The 17,401-nt window shown below is 38.4% G+C and overlaps 1 protein-coding gene across 3 annotated transcripts in view; it reads left to right on the plus strand.

The window, feature by feature from the left end:
- The window catches only part of Il1rap (interleukin 1 receptor accessory protein), a 142,963-nt gene that overhangs the window by 39,286 nt on the left and 86,276 nt on the right, over positions 1-17,401 (plus strand). For all 3 annotated transcript variants that reach the window (XR_004116708.1, XM_031363558.1, XM_031363560.1), the window contains exon 2: positions 3,953-4,017. Coding sequence is in view for 2 of the 3 variants with exons in the window: in XM_031363558.1 (XP_031219418.1) it covers positions 3,954-4,017 (64 nt within the window). In the remaining variant the exon portion in view is untranslated. The remainder of the gene's footprint in view (positions 1-3,952; positions 4,018-17,401) is intronic.

The raw sequence follows: 17,401 nt of genomic DNA on the forward strand, positions 1-17,401 counted from the left end.
TAAGGTTTGTGCTCTGCTAGGAGCCAAGTTTTCCACGATTAGATCATTACAAAGGACAGAAACAAAGCAAATAAAAATCAGATTCATTGCCACAGGAGGCTTATCAAGCTTGTAGGGTGATCTTATAGGAGAAACAGTAAAATTCCTGGGAAGAAAAACTCACAACAGCTATTCTTAAGGTCGGAGTCCAGCCATTCTGGTGAGGCATAGGAGTGACCATTCTTCACGCCTAGAGGAATACGTAGAGTCAGCTAACAGATAACCACTACTCTGCAGCTCAGGGAAATGCTATTATGCAAAAGAAAAACTGAGTATGTGGCCTTGAGGACTTGAGCCTAGAAGCCTGGGCCTGGAGCCTCTGGGTCCAGGAGGGAATGCCTGACTGCTAATTCAGAGACTAAGCCATCCAGAAGGCTCTCGAGCCTTAAGAATGTGGATGATGGAACGTTTCCATATAAAGGTAGGTGTAAGAGTCAGGAGGAGAAAGTGAATCCTTACTAACATTTCTATGCCTATGTAGAATTAAACATGCATTTGAAACTCCTTGCTAAATGACACATGCACCTAAGCTATTAGGTCTATTAAGAAACCTTGGGTGAGGACATAGGTGGCATTGAATATCTGAGAAGTACTGATACAAAGTGCGATATGATAGGAAATAGAATGGAAAACAGAAAAGGCTGGCTGGACACATATGTAGATCTCTATCATCTGAAGCTAAGACAGGATCCACTTGACACCATCACAGTTAATATAAAGCTAGCTCTAATTCAGATACTGTGAGCCAGTTTCCCCATCTCTGACTCAATATCCTTTCACTCCAAGAACCGGTAATTGAAAGTGTATTCCTTTTTACAATGACAAGAATTCCAAGGCTGAATGCAAGTCAATATTAAAGGAACCATCATCCTCTAAGAGGGTTCAGGCTAGCCAGCCATCTCCCACTAACCTTGGTACCAATAGTCTGTCAGAACATACTGCATAATCCAAAAATCAGTTTTGTCGGCTTGATATTTTATTCATCTCAGGGGAAGGTTGACCCTGGATTTGTGTTTAAACAAAGGTTATCTTTGGATTAGCTCTCTGTTGGTGACCTGACTCTGCTCCATCATGCATAATCCAGTAACTCTTGGGAATATCAATTAAGGTCCTCAATCACACTAATTAGAATGTCTTCTATGTGTTGCACTAGGAACTCAGCAACTTATAAACAGGTAATTGATGAAATCCAAAGAGCTTTGTGTGTGTGCATTTGTGTATGAGCCTCCCTCCCAGCCCTCTGTGTGTGTGTGTGTTAATAGTAAAATGCAATGAGGAAGGTCAGAATACTTTAGTAGAACCAGAATACTTTAGTAGGGCTGAAACTGCTGCACTCGGAATCTGCAGTGCAAGATCTTATTGCTCTTACTGACAAGGATTGATGTGGAATTATTAATTACTTTTATTAATGACTTGGGTGAGGACATAGGTGGCATAATGAGCAAGTGTGTCAGTGACAAAAGTCAAGCAGGAGAGCAGTGACTGTGTTGACAAATTCAGGACCCAAAATGACTCCAAGACAGACTTTAGTGGCCATTCCCTTCCATTATGCGCCTGGCAGAGTGGCTTCCCTAAGTCCTAAGCTAATCACTCCTGTGTCACTCTATCAGGTCTCCATGCAGAAAACATCAGTTATCTAGTCTGCTATGTGAGTTAAATCACGTCTTTGGCTTGCTTTCCTCAGCAGCAGCATCTTCTCTTCCAGGTCCTTTATGCTTTCCAACAGAATCATCTACAGTTCTCTTTCTAGTACCTAGTACTTGAGCCAAACAGTAGTATCATTCAATGATTATTATACTATTTTATATTATATGTCTTATTTTCTTTATCTTTGAATGTTAATCTCTAAGATCCTCGTTTCTCCATATGCTTCTTCTGCTTCAATTCCCAATAACCAAGTTCTCCCTTAGTGTGAAAGCCTTGTGTTTCAGCTTCGCAGAGTCTTCAGTGGGAACAATCTTGAATTTGCTCATTGTGAGTTGTATTGATTTGTTGCTTTCTTCTACCACATTTTACTTTGTACTCCAGTTTCTTCTTTTGGTACATAATTTAAGTTTCCATAAGACTCTGCTTACTATTATCTTCTCTGTCTGCTAGGTCCTATTTCTAGTCTGTGTCTGTATGTGTGTATTCTATGCAGAGTTGAAGACATTGAGGTAGTCTTCATGGGTTTGCTGACTGTAGAGAAGTATTCATAAAAGGCCTTGCATTATGCTTACTAGGATCCACTGCAGTTGGATGAATGTAATTTATTAATAAAAAATGTAAAATGCTTTGGGGGGGAAGAAGGTACTGGGGCTCAAGACCTGGGTGCTGCATATTTTATGGAAGTGCTGTACCAACAGACTACCTCTGAAGCTCTCAGCATGTTTTTATTGAATGAGTGAATGAATGATTAGTGCATGGATACAACTAAATTCCCCTAAGATCAGTCTGAGGAACTCAGCTGTCCAAGGAAAGGACATTTAATATTTGAAACAAAATGTTTTCATGTGATACCTCTTGTGATAAACTTACCTGTGATTTTTATATAGATAACCTAAGGAAGGAATTAGAGATTTCTGATTGTCTGTTGTTAAGATAAATAGTAGGAGTATAAATTTGCATTTTGGATTAGGATATACAATACAGCTGAAGCTGTTTGGGTAATACTAACTTATACAATTTATTTCTATGTAGTACTCTTATATGTGGCCCATTTTACTGGTTTGTTTTTGTTGTTGTTGTTCTTGTTTTGTTTTGTTTTGTTTTTTGAGACAGGGTTTCTCTGTATAGCTCTGGCTGTCCTGGAACTCCCTCTGTAGACCAGGCTGGCATTGAACTCAGAAATCCACCTGCCTCTGCCTCCCAAGTACTGGGATTAAAGGCATGCACCACCACTGCCTGGCTCATTTTAGTGTTTTATGTCAAATTATCAAGTATTTATTTTGGCCATTTTAGGTATGTGAGTTCCTGTACTTGGTGAGGTTGCTTTTTTTTTTAATTTTTATTTTTTTTAATCCCATCTATGTTGTATCATGTGGACAAGCTACCAGATGTCTCTAAGCACGTCTGTATGAATGCTTTCATTAATGAGAAGGCAGTCATGAGCCAGGAATTTCTGAGTCATTCCATATTTCTGTATTTATAATGCTGGAGATATTTTTACTATTGACCAGGAAGGTCCAGAGGCATAGGAAAAAATGTACGTTACAGAGTTGTTAAATCTCCTGCATTAAAGACCATACAGCCAAATATAGGAACAGGGACCTGGCTAGTTGGCAGTTTTCTCTGCTTATCATCAGAATGCTAAAATTCATGGATATTCCTGCCTTGTCATTTGTCTTTGCAGTGGATAAGCAAGAGCAGCAGGACAGGAGGTTTCCCTATCTCTTTATGATATAAATTCTGTGTGGTTGACTGCAGATCAGGTCTGAATCCAGAATCTCTAGACTTTCAGTTCATCACTGAGATGGAACAGTACCTGGATCATAGCATATTTCCCACTGAGACTAGACAAGGGAACTGAAAGAAGGGTAAAAGGGTCAAATTCATCTGCTAGAAGTTTTACTCCAGGTTGGAAAATACAGATGAACATTTTTTTCATGTAGCAGTTATAGTTCAATGATTAGCAGAGTTCTTCAGCCTTACATCTTGAATTTAACGATGGCCAGACTACTTTTTAGTCAAGGGATCCCAGTTATGATATTTAACCTTGTTTGAGTTTATCTATCTGTAATTTGGGGATTTTAAAAGCAAATGATGATGACCAGCAAAAGGTATCAAACTTGTTGGTTGTGATAATAAAGCTTGGGAATATTCTAAAACCCTTGGAATTGTCCTTAACCTATAGTTAGCACGCATCCACAGTGATTATTGTTAGAACTCTCCAGGGAAGAAGTACCCTCTCTTACTTTTTTATTTATGTTGACAGGATGGGACTTCTGTGGTGTTTGATGAGTCTGTCCTTCTATGGGATCCTGCAGAGTCATGCTTCGGGTGAGTATGTGTTACTGGATAACTGACTGAAATTAATTTAACATACAGGGTCATGTATAGTGAATTTGAAAGAGTATAATGTTGGTTTTGTTCCACAGTCTTCTGTAGTTTCATAGAATCAAGTGGGTTTAAAAGAACCAGAGAATTAGGGGATGAGAGGAACTAGAAAGCTTAGGAAGCGGTTTGATGTGTATAAACAGAGGGAGATCTCTTCAACTTCATGCCTACAAGGCTAATTCTCTGCATTCTCATCTTAAGCCCTATGGAGGAAATGGCAGGGAGATTGTACAACCTGGTTCCCCAACTTTGACCACTTGGAAGCTGAAGAAACAAACAAGCAAACAAACAAGCAAACCAAAAATGATAGTTTTGATCAAACTGAATGTCTATAGGCAACAAAGAATTTGTTGGTATGCTCTTTCTTTGACCATGGCTTTGTATGAGAAGCCAACTAAGATATTTATTGAGTTTGAATAACTGAACTTAGTCACCATAATGGTGGATCACATGTAAGCCAAAGGTAGGAAAAATTGGCTATGTGCCTCTAACTTCTAAATTGCTTCTCAATGTCACCCATTTTTGCTCTATCTAGTGAGCATCTGATTGCAGGCTGTTATATTTTTTGACTCATTGAGTTTTTATAAACATTCTTGCCCATGGGACTTAAATTAGTCTCTGTTGTTTCCATATATTTCTTTGATTTAGCCTCATGATTGAAAAAGAAAATACCTAAAGAGCTGGTTCTTTAATTTTTATGCAGGGACTCTAGGGATCCTAATTTTAATAAGGATTCCTGTGCAAAATTCCTGTGAACACCATGGGCTCTGCTTTGACTGTCATTGCTTTAATGCCTATTCTCTGTGAGAACTCTTTGGAAGTGTTAAGTCAGCATTATGTAACTGTGACCCCAGTGTTCTGCCATCCATACCTTCAACTCTTCTTCCCTTGGCATGAATTTCAGCCCTCCTGCCATCCTGATCATCTTTGCTGGGTGCATTTCAGTTTTTCTATGCCACTTAGAGCATTGTATTAGGAACCAAAAATAACTCTAAAGACAGGGTGTAACTAGGACAGAGTAGAGCTGAAAGTACAGATAATATCTAAACTTGCTGGCCCTTTGGGACTTCACAGAGGAAAGGCTGTATTCTAACCAGGCCTTCTATCCAACTGGGATGCAATAGCTTACAGCTGGGCCACATTAATATACCAGCATCTATGCAGTATCTGTCTCATTTGGTTGGAAGGGACTTGCTGTACTGATTCTTAAATATGCTGACAATAACCCTGGACTATAATTTATTTTCACTTGACTTATTATTAATTGAATGTTATTTTCCTACAGAGGCTTTCCTTGACTATTTTAATTACAATAGCCCTGTTAGTCACTCCTCTACCCCCTTGCATTTCTTTAGCACCTCCCATCATTCGCTGATATTCCATTAACTCTTTATTGTACTTCTTTTCTGTCATTTGCTCTTCAATCCATCCTTATCCTCTTCTCCCATGTCTTTTTTCTTCTTTCTAACCTCTCTTCCTTCCTTGTCTCCTTCTTCTTTATCTGTTATCTCCCTCTCTCTAAATCTGACAGCACAGATTTATTTATTTTTCTTTTTGTTTTCCCAAACATGTGGAATGATGGTTAACACATAGAGATACAGTATGAGTGCATACATGATAAACAGATGGGGAAATATCCCACCAGAGGCACCTTTGCTCAAGTGGACTGATTTGTGTTGCTAGTGTTTAAATTCACACTCATAATTTCCATTAGCATGACAAGTACCATGCCTGGAAGTTAAAGTGAAAGATGTCCATGCTACTGCTATTGAGAGATCAAGAGTTCCCAGACTTTGGGAGATCTATTGCCTGCCCAGTGGTCCTGATAGTGCTGCCTTTCTGAATGACCTTCACTGTATTCTCCCAGGGATCCCCTTCCCCCAAATGTTGTTGGTAAGTGTACTTTCTTCCCAGGAACTGTGACTCATAATTCTGTCAGGGGAAGCTGCCTTCTTGAATAAGATGAGTTCTCATACCAGTTCCATTGAGTCACTATGGGAGAGGAAACATGTTGTAATCCCCTCTGCCCATCTGGCACACACTCATGCCTTCCTTATGAAGAGGTGTATTGTGTCTGTGTCTCTGCTGTACTTCCTCATTGGAGGGAGGGGAACAAAAAGGAAGCGTTGTTGACAAAAAAAATGAAAGGGGCAACTGGCTCTGGGGATAAAAGAGATCATTGCGATCTTGAAGGATCTGCCAGTCTTTCTATAGGATGGTGTCATCTTTGACAGGGATGGAGACGTAGGCAGACTTGAGAGTCTTCCGTGAGGCTCTCTGTGGTTCAGTTTTCCCTCTTACTGAAAGTACACACTAACATAAGGAACAGCAGAAATATCCTGAGCAATCTATCGTACTCTATATTCGTAGGACACAAGTCAGGGATTTGGCACTCTGGACCCAGAGTTTACTGTCATACAATGAGGTTCCTGTGCAGAGAAATGGCCTTCGAGGCCTAAAATTCTGACATCAGAGTGGGATCTGCTTGGAGAACTTTGCTTTCCTTTACCAGCTGAGAAGGAAACATTTCATGTCAAATAATAATTTAAAGAAAACACAACAACAATAGCAATGTAATAATGAGTATTACTTAAGATTGAGGAATTAAAGCTTGGATAAATATGTTAGTGGCAACATAATTAAATGTGGCTCTTTTAGAAGTCATGTAACTCCTTTTCCTTAAAGACTTTCTGAACTACCCCATATCATGGCTATTGTAGCTCTGTCTTTTTCACTTGACACTTAACATCCCATATGGTTCAATGAGTTAAATCCACACAGCTAGTGTTCAGCATAACTGAAGTCTCCGCTCATTCTTCACTTCCAAAGACGCCTGTTATTTTTATAAAATATGGATCCCTTGGGCTCCACCAAAAATGGCAATGATGTAGAGAGGAGGTTGTGATGCAAAGAGCCATGGGACACCATTGGGGGTAAGTCACTCACTCACTCTGGAAGAACTGCCTGCTCAGGATGCTCTGCTGTCTACTTAAGTGGTTACGTCTTTACCATTCCCTCATGACCATTTTCTTCAGATGGAAGATCACTGTGATTCTCATTTCAAACCTCAGTGCTCCCCGGCTTGCTTGTTATACTTCTTAGCATTTCCACTATTAGCTGGAAGGAGTTCCTGCTTACAGGAATTAAAAGTGTCAGCTCAGGTCACCACTTCCCTTTGGTTCCTTTCCCACTCATTGGCTACCTGTTAGAGCGCTGGACTGCTAAAGATGCCTCTGACTAGGATTATATATTTGGTTGACCCCTTCGGCTTAGAGTTGGAGAGATAGTGAAATGAGTGCTCAGGAGGATGAACTTGAAAATCTTGCCATCTCAAAAATTTGCTTTTTCTGTAGATCTTCTTTAAAAAAAAAAAAAAAGAAGAAGAAGAAGAAAGCAAGAAGAAGACATGCATTTGTTATCTCCCCAAAATGTGTGGGCACACAAAAGACCTTTGGATGTACTTTTGTTGTTGTTGTTTCAAAGTCAACACATAAATATGAGCCATCCATAGGGCTAGACTTTGGACACATGTCTTAGGAGGAGAGAGTCCTTGCAATTTAGAAAATAAAGGACTTAGAAGTTGGCTGAGCTGTTGAATGTGGCCTGGGGAATCTGCCTGTCTCCAGCTTCAAGCACCAGCTTTGCAGGAAGCCTAGGCATGCCTGGTGCTTTTTGTTGGAGCTAGACATTTGAACTCAGGTTTTCATATTTTCTAGCAAGTGCTCTGACCACCCACCCCTAACACACACACACACACACACACACACACACACACACACACACCAAGCCATCTCCCTAGCCCCCTACTTTTCTCTTTATACTGCATTGTCTTTCTAGAACATTGTTCTAATGAAAGTCACATTCCCTTTATTAAGCTGTATTGAATTTTACAGAGGGTAGAAGCTTGTTGATTTATAGGGTATGAATTATTCAAGATAAAATAAATAAGTGAAAACTGCGTGCTTTACTAGAAGTTGAGCCATTGGTCCAGGTTCTGAGAGTTTTCATTCTGTGAGTTGTTTGACACTGCTAATGCATCATGTCTCGTCCCCATGCTCCTTACCTTTAAAACACATGAACCAAAGCTGGAGAGATGGTTTGGTGCATGAGATCACTGATTCCTCTTCCAGAGGATCTGATTCCCAGCACTAACATGATAGCTCACAACAATCTGAAGCTACAATCCCAGAGACTCTGACACCCTTCTTCTGGTCTCTGCAGACACTGTGCACACATATGGCTCATAGGCATACATGCAGGCAAAATACTCATACATACAGATAAAATAAACAAATAAAATTTAAAACAAATAAAAACCTAAACCAATCAACTAACTAATGCAGCTATAGATCATACCCAAATTATCTTTCTTGTTATAATTTATTATTCCCTCTCTCTCTCTCTCTCTCTCTCTCTCTCTCTCTGTGTGTGTGTGTGTATGTGTGTGTGTGTGTATACATGTGGGAGTGTGTGTTCAAGTGGGTGAAAGAGGGAATGAGTGTTCAAGTGTCTATGTGCGTATATATGCATGGCTGTGTGTATGTGAGTGTATGCATGTGATTGTTTATGTGCTTGCATGTCTTTGTGTGTGTGAATGTGTGTTCATTTGTGTGTGTGTTTGTGTGTGTGCATGTGTGAGAGTGTATGTGCATGTCCATGTGTTGAATGTGTGCATATGTTTGTTTGTGTATTTATAGATACCCATATGTTACAGGGAAGGTATATTAAGATCAATAGTCAACTCTATGAATCAATATCTCCTAGGATCTGAGGAAGAAACTCAAGTTGACAGGTCCCCATTATCACTGCCTCTACCTGGTGAGACATCTCTTCCATACACGTTCTTGTTTTAAAGAACACCATATATCAGGGACAGATATAAGACCTAGACTTTCTATTTAATTAACTATCCTTTAATAATAATTAATGACTTTAAATGTGAAGATCATTGGTTTTAGCATTTTTATATGGTTTAATCCAATGTGGAAATTGGGTGATTCTTAATTTAGAGGACCTACAGTCTATTTTCAAAGATTAAATAATAAAGAGCCTAAGCACTAGATAGAGTGTCACCAGGACCAAGAGGAGCTCTCAACCTTTTTAGGAGGCACCAGGAAAGACTTTAAAAGATTTTGTTCTTTAGTCTTCTACAGTTTCATATGTATTAATGATATATTATGATCATAATCATTTTCTATTACTCTCTGTTATCCCCTTTCCTTTCCCTTGCTTTCCACCTAGCCCCAACCATTAGAGAAAATGATGCACCCTTCCCCAGCCAGTATTGCGAGTCATTAATTCCTCAGGAAACGATGGGTTCTGGGACAGTCCTCTTTCCATGACAGAAAGTTGAAGGACTTGTGTGGGCACTCAGAACTTTGCATATTCATGGTTGTAATGGGGAAGACTTCATAGCCAGGCGTACTTTAGGGTTAACCAAACAAAAGGCTAGTGTGAAGGCGGTTAGAAGCCAGAATCACAGGGCTGGGCATACAGTTCAGTGAGGAGAGTATTTCCTTAGCAAACACTAATGTCTGAATTTGATGTTGTGTGCCATGTAAACTGAGTATGGTGGATTGCACCTAAAATCTTACCACGTGGAGGTAGCAGCAAAGAGATCTGAAATTCAAGGTCATCCTTGGCTGTATGGCAGATTTGGGATTTGAAGCAAGCCTGGGCTACATAGACTGTCTCAAATATAAAGCAGTGTGAATTGAAAAGAAATATTGGGAACTGGATAATGTGCTTTTTAGAAAGTTTTGTGGTAGTGTCTTTGGGATATGACAAGACCACTCATGTCATGTACTCAAGGCAACTGTGGCTGCCTACATGAAATCAAGCCACTCAACATTTTAAGATGGAGAGAGGAGGGTTTCAGGAACTCCCAACCTCTGACTGAGGAGCTAGTCCAGTTGATGCCTCTGGGTGAGTCAGTTCTTTAAGGTTTCTGGTAGGATGACCATGAGTCAATGAAGGGGTCCTCCACACATGGAAATATATGGGTAGCACAAATTGGAACCAGTACATTATTTATTAAATAAACAACCAAACAAACAAAGAATCAAAGAGAACATGAATTTGGGGTTTGGTAGAGGAATGAGGAGTATCTGAGAAAAGTTAGGCAGAGGACATGGAGGTAAATGTGATGAAAGTATACTGTCTGAAATTAGAAGTGCTGAAAGTACTTTATAAAGTTATGTTTTCTTATAATATTTTGACTTTGTAAAATTATTATTTTGATAAAATTCTTATTGAAAAGTTGCAAATAAATAAATCATCAGATACCAAAATCAACTGGATGTATAATTTTCTTAATGTTCTATAATGATTTTTTTCAGCTTCTTATAAGAATTCCATTTGTTGCCAGCCTCAATGGCCTCATTTTATTTGAATATGCATTTTGAAGCACTCGGCATTCAGATGTACTTGTGACATTCAGTCCTGTCTCTCTTGCCCCCGGCTGCACATACTGTCCATTTGATTTCTGTGCCATTCTGTCCAAACATTTGGAGAATGTATGAAGAATTCGATTTTATCTTATTCTTAGTCTTAAAGGTCATTGGAGTTGTAGAATTTCTTCTCATTCTTTAAACTCTGCTTCTGGGAGCAGTTCCCACCAGTCCTTTACAGCTAAGATGTGTGTGTATTTTGAAAGACTAGGCTGCTGATTTCTGCACTTTTTCTTCCTATGGGTGAGGACCGCGAGGACTCAGAAGAGATTTGAGCGCCATTGACTGGTTTGATGCTGAGTGTGCAAAGGAGGAGTGGCTTTGTCACAGTGATCATTTTATGTTAGGGAAGATGACCTGATTGTTTACTATGGCCATGTTAGTTTACAGGAAACTAGAGGTTTGGCAGAGTTCACCCTTGCCTGTGGTTGTAGATGGGAAGGCTGAAGTCATAGAATGACTATTCAGTCGTCATGTTTCCCACGTTCTCTTCCCTTTCTTCAGTCTATATTTCTGCCCCACGGCAATCCACTTGGGAGCTCCCAGGCCTCAGTTTAGTGGTAACTTGCTGCCAGGCTGATTTCTACCTGTTTTTATTGTACAGTTTAAATGGTCCCTTTTCAGTTTAGCTGACTCAATTCTTCAGAGAGTGAAATATATTTACACCCAAAGAAACAACAGGATTCTTGCATTTTAAAATCCTCCAGCTATTTCTAGCTCTCCTTTGTTTTTGAGAGACATAGAAAATAGTAACAGTTTTTCTTTTCAATGAAGGAACCACAACCAATACCTTCAAGTATCTGCTGTACAAACCCCGGAGAGCTGATGTGCAGAATTTCTGTGCTTTGCCTTTCCTGCTTGAGAGACAGGAGGAAGATTCTGGACACAAGGTGGCCGAGAAAACGAGAAAAGAGAAACTCATCACATTTAACCAGCCCAGGCTGACAGAACTGTGCTGCTTCTGGGGACTTCATTTTTTTTTCTCTCTCCCTCTCTTTTGGGAGAGGTGTGCTGTGACAACCCATTCTCAATTTCTCGTAGTCTTCATGGAGACTGGAGTTCAAGATTGTTATTCAGGAGCTTGTTTTCTTCACCTGGGACTTTCTTGTAGTCCTTGAAATGCCCTCTAAGGTAGATAGGAGGGGTCATTTTGGCATGTACACCAGGGTGCTGCCATTGGTGTTTTCCATGTAACTTAGTGATGAGATAACACGTGGCCCTTCAGAGGCTGGGGCTTGCCATGCTGACAAAGTGCTGCATGTGACCGGATCTACCAGTGTCTTCCACAATAGTACTTCCAGTGTCTTCTCGTTCTTATAGACACTTCAGAGGACACAGAACAAGGGTCCATTAGTCATTTATAACATTTCTATATCAACATTACCAGTTATTAATTTGTTATTTTGATGTTTTGATTCCAAGTTGCATACACGTTGACTTATAGCCAACAAAAGCTATGTTTTAATGCAACATTGATATACAGATTATTATTTCCAGGGGATCCCATCTATTATTGACTCTTAGGATTGGTAGTTTGCTTATTCTATTTTACTTGGACAAGCAACCTTTAACCATTCACCATGGATTTGCTTATGGATCAGACACATCAACAAATTAGTTTTTAATTCACTTCTGTCTTTTTCTGGATTCTCTGGAATCTCAGACTGTTCAAATGCTGATTAGTGAACCAAGTTTTGCTTTTTCTGAGAGAAAACATTAAATTTGTCCTTCTAACTTCTAATTTTCTCTGGATTCTTGGTTTCCTATAGAAAATTAAATTTCTCTTATGTAGAATATTTTGAAAGTTGTGGTTTCACATTAAGTGCCTCTTCAGATTTTTTTACTGTTCACTCAAGATAAAGGACAATGAAAGAGGGAGAGGGAGGAGAATGAAGAAGAAAAAGAGCCAAAAAATCAAGATAGGAAAAAGAATAAAAAAATGAAAGGGAAAAATAGATTTAAAAATAAAGATACAAGGCTAGTCTTCCACTAATGTATCTGTAGATTGATTCAAATCTACCATCATGTTTTTTTTTCAGATTATAGAAATCATTTTAACTACAATGAAATATTCAAATTTATCCTAAGCTTTGCACTGGATAGTTTTCTTTTTGGAATGTTAAATATTCTTAGTGGTTTTTTTTTTAATTTTCATTAAACATTTCTTACTTCTTCTTGTCTTAAAATAATGAGACCATGTTTATTCTGTAGATGCTACAGAAGTTTCTTGACACTGGGTGCCCCTCCAGTCTTATGGACTGTCTTGGTCTCCAGTGAAAAGACTCTTGTCAGTCAGGCACACTTTCCTTCTGAAGGAAATGGCTAGCAGAGATTGACAGTCCCTAGAGCTTTGTGAGGCTTTGGCAGTCCTGATGGAAGAGGTGACAGCAGAAGTCAGCGTAGGACCCTGGATCATCTTTTGTATGTTTGCATTTTAGAAGGAAAAGTAATCTGCTCTTGCTTGTAGTTGACGCTGGCAATGCAGTCTTTGCTAGGGGTGATATATTGATAAATGTTTGGTATGAACTGTTTCTACTGAGGTCTAGACAGAGAATGTAGCTTTGTCTGGAGAGTAGTTGAAATCCTGGAAATGGCAATGGAATAATTAGTAAATGGAAGTGTTGGAGGAATCCCTCCCTCTCATTATGTATAATGTCAGAGAGATGCTAAGGAGCTTTCATGGAAAAAGAGAAGACAAAGCTATTGTTCTTAGCTGCTTCATTAAAGCAAGAGCTTTGTTATGGCACCTTTGTAGCTTTAAATATCATGTTATTAAAAAGGTTCCTCCTCTCATTCCAAAGGAAGCGATAACTGATATTGGCAGCAAGAGCCACAATACATATAATACTGAAATGTTTAACCAGCAGAGGAAAAGGAGATCATGACAAGTTAAGAATGACTTTCAACATCTTCCAGTAGTCTAAAAATGGGCAAGAACTCTATGGTGCATGTGTGTGTGTGTGTGTGTGTGTGTGTGTGTGTGTGTGTGTGTGTGTCCCTCTCTGTGTGAGTGTGTGTGTGTGTGTGTCCCTCTCTGTGTGAGTGTGTGTGTGTGTCTGCCTCTCTGTGTGCATGTATCTGTGTGTGTGTCAAAGAAATGGAGACAAAAGAAATAAAATTATTTGAACTACAGAATATATAATGTTATGTAAATCAACTGCTGGAATAGAGAGATGTTTCTTCCTGTCTTTTCCCATGAGGACCTCCAGGTTCAGAAGAGCGAATTAATTATTCTAAGTTCACTACAACTAAAAAGAAGTAAAATAGTATTTATTTTCAAGATGCATAGCATTTGAATATACTATGCCAACACTGAATTCATTTAATGAAGATATTTTATTTTCAAAATATGCCAACCAAAGATACCTGTCAATAATTGAAGACATTTAAAAGATGTTTGAAAAGAAATTTCCTGCCAGTGAACAAAGCAGAAAACATAGATGTGCATTAATAATGCAAATTCTCTTTTAAATTGATTTGTCTAGCACGTCATAGGACATACACAGCATGTTGTATTTATTCAGATTGGAGTTAATGTTTTCTAGTTGATGAGCATCTCCTAAAGGACAGAAGTTCTCCCAGGAAAACATTTACATTTGAGTGCATGAATGATATCTCAGTATGGGCCCTGTGGGTTTATGTGGAGGTGAAACTGTTAGCCTCAGGAGAGGACACTGCATGCGTCCTCTGGGCTCTAGGGCTAGCCATTTCATGTCCTTCAAGGCCAACTCAAAAGTACTAACCACAGAGCATTGCTCTTCCTCTTTACCAACTACTGTCGGATCTGTCCCTCCTCCAACTTGTTAAGGAACTTAATAAGGGGTTTTAAACATGCAGCTCTGAAAGTTTTTTTTTTTTTTTTAATTTTTTGTTTCCCAGTAAGCATGTAGTTCTAGAGAACTCTTTTCATTCTAAAAATGACAGTTTCTTTCTGCAGACTTTGGCAATGATTGCGTGTGAATTTTCAAATTTGATTGTGGTTTCACTCCAAGTTCTAGGTTATTTCTGATGGAGTTGGAATAGTTTATGCTTCTCAGAAACTGTCATTTTTTATGTAGTAACAAAACAGCTAGAATAATTGTCACCTGGACTTGGACTTGGCAAGTGTGCAAAACTGTGCTGAGGAGTTGTCGTCTATTCATTCACAGGTAGCCTATTTCACTTATCACAGCTTCCCAAATTGAAATCCCAGAACATTAATGCACACTTCTTTTTTGATTCTTAAGAAAGTTCTCTTTCTCAGTAGACCATCCATTCATGTCAAAGCTTGTAATACTGTTTTTCATAATATAATAAGTATTGCCTCTATTTTGAGACTGTCTTTTTATTAATAGAAATAGACTGAGTATCTGTAGATCCCAATCTGTGTACACTCTCCCTCTGTTCTCCTCCCCTCCTACTTTTAGAGAGGCTGGAACTTTATGAAATATGAAACACTTCTGTTCAGCAGGTGTTTTCAGACCACCAATCACATGCAAAGCTTTGTATAATAGAATTGGGAAAGCAAATAAGGCATTTTGCATCCATCCATCTGTCCATCCATCCATCCATCCATCCATCCACCCAAATCTGCTTGTTTGTACTAATAAGGGCAGGAGTTCTCTCTAGTCCCACTGTGTTTCTAGTCTTGGAGATAGGTTGAGGCTGGAGGAATGAAGTAAATAAAGAGTTTATAAAAGTTTCCCAGAAGTCATCCATAGAGCAATGTCTTGATGGAAGGTCATCTGTAATCATACTTTACTTGACTGGTCACCAGGACAGAAGGATTTCTTTAAGAAGATACCATTTTTCTATTAAGAGTTACAGGGATGGGTGTAATGCACAATGAGTACTAGTGGGTCAGCAGCATGTGAGGGGATGGATGCCAAGAGACGTGGCCTCGCTTGGCTAATGTTGCTGGAGCTTCAGGAATTGGGGTAAAGAGTAGGGGTTGGAAAGAAAGCATCCAGGACCCAGGGAATATTATAGACGCTCTCACAATTTCCTTCAATGAAATGAGAATTGAGCATGTGCCTTATATCATTGACCTAAGTTTTTAAGGATTTGTGCTTAATATTATATATATATATATATATATATATATATATATATATATATATAATGGATTGGAGAACATTTTGGGTTTTCTTAACATGGTGGACAAGATCATTTAAGTAACCTTATTGGTAAGAAAAATGTGTTGAAATACTGAATTTTAAAATAAACATATTTTCCAATGAATTCCTGAATAGGTAAGAGTAACTTAGAGGCCCAAATTGATGTCAAAAGAGGAATCCTGAAAGAAATGAAGCTAGCTCTGTGGCTGATTGATGCTTGGTTAACCTTCAGTCAATGGAAAACTATATACTTGAATGTTTAAATAATTTTCTTCAAAATGAAATTCTTACCTTAAAATTTATACCAAAGCTAAACTCAGTTGCATTAAAATTTCAAATGTGAAATGTAAATTCCTAAGTATATAGGAATCAAGAATTTTATGACCTTAGGATTGGGAGAAAAAAAGCTTTCCTAACTATATTATCAAAGTTAGATAACAATTCAATATATTCAACAATGTAAATATTTGTAAATCATGAATTAGGCATCAAATTAGTCTGAACTAGGGCTGAAGAGATGGCTCAGCAGTTATGAACACTGGCTGCTCCTTGAGAACACCTGGCTTCAGTTCCCAGCACACACAAATGGCAGCTCACCATCATCAGTAACCTCAACTCTAGGGAATCCAGTGCTCTCTTCTGGCTACTGTACTCACCAGACATGAATTTAGTGCAGACATACATGGAGGCAAAACAGGCATTCACATGAAATAATGAAAGATTTAAAAATACTATGGTCTGTATGCCAAGTTAAAATTAATCAAATACATATATGTGGCAAAAATTGATGGCACCATAAAACAAGGAGTTTTACACTGAAAAGGAATTCCTCAAATATAAAGTATACACTAGATTAAAAATAAAGATTTGAATGGAAGTTCATAACAAAGAACATAAGTTGACCACTTAGAATATTTTGATTTAATTTGAGGTGAAAGCAACAATAAGGTGACTTTGTTATTGTTGTTGTTGTTATTGTTTTATTTTTTAACTCCTCAGGTTGTCAAAATCGTATGAATAAAGTCCTAGCTATGCCTTCAGGTCATGATGAGCCATACACAGGGAATAACTTGACTGATGACTGAGATGGCTGTGTGGAGGTCACCTTGTTCTTTGCTTCAAAGATGTCACCAGAATGCCTCTCTTTAACCTTGAAATGAATATTTCAATGCTATAAGAAGCAAATAAAGATAATTTCACACCAAGGATTTTCTAGGATGTTTAAAACCAACACCATGGAAAGAATGCAAATATTCATCAATAAAATAAAGTATGATAATTTAGAGCCACTCAAGAAATAATCTACATTTATATTAACTGATGGTATAGTCATTTTTTTCCTTATAAACAATTCTGCTTTAAAACAGCTATTGTAAAGCAGAAGACTTCAACATCTTTATCAGCTCTTTTTCTGGGGTTGGAAAATATTGCTTTGTTCCAATTGTTAATTTTTCAGATATTTTTTGATCCAGTTATCAAGTTGTCAACATTCTGAAACTGTGTTCTTTGAAAGTATTAGTCATATGAAAATGGGTAAAACCATGCTACAAATTACCCCTCCTCTCTTCCCAGCTGTGCTGACAACCCACCACAAAGGTATAAGCATGAAATTACAGAAGCAGGAATCTTCCCCAGCCTCCCTTTTTTCTATTTTTATTATTAATTTATTGCTTGCGAATCTGATATGAACATCTAATGTGTTTTGATCCAATTCAACTCTTATGCCCTCCACTCCAGCACCAGTGGATGCAAGAGCATCTATGAAGGAATCAGATGTGGTAC

The sequence above is a fragment of the Mastomys coucha genome, unplaced genomic scaffold (assembly GCF_008632895.1).
Source record: "Mastomys coucha isolate ucsf_1 unplaced genomic scaffold, UCSF_Mcou_1 pScaffold12, whole genome shotgun sequence".
NCBI classification, from domain to species: domain Eukaryota; kingdom Metazoa; phylum Chordata; class Mammalia; order Rodentia; family Muridae; genus Mastomys; species Mastomys coucha.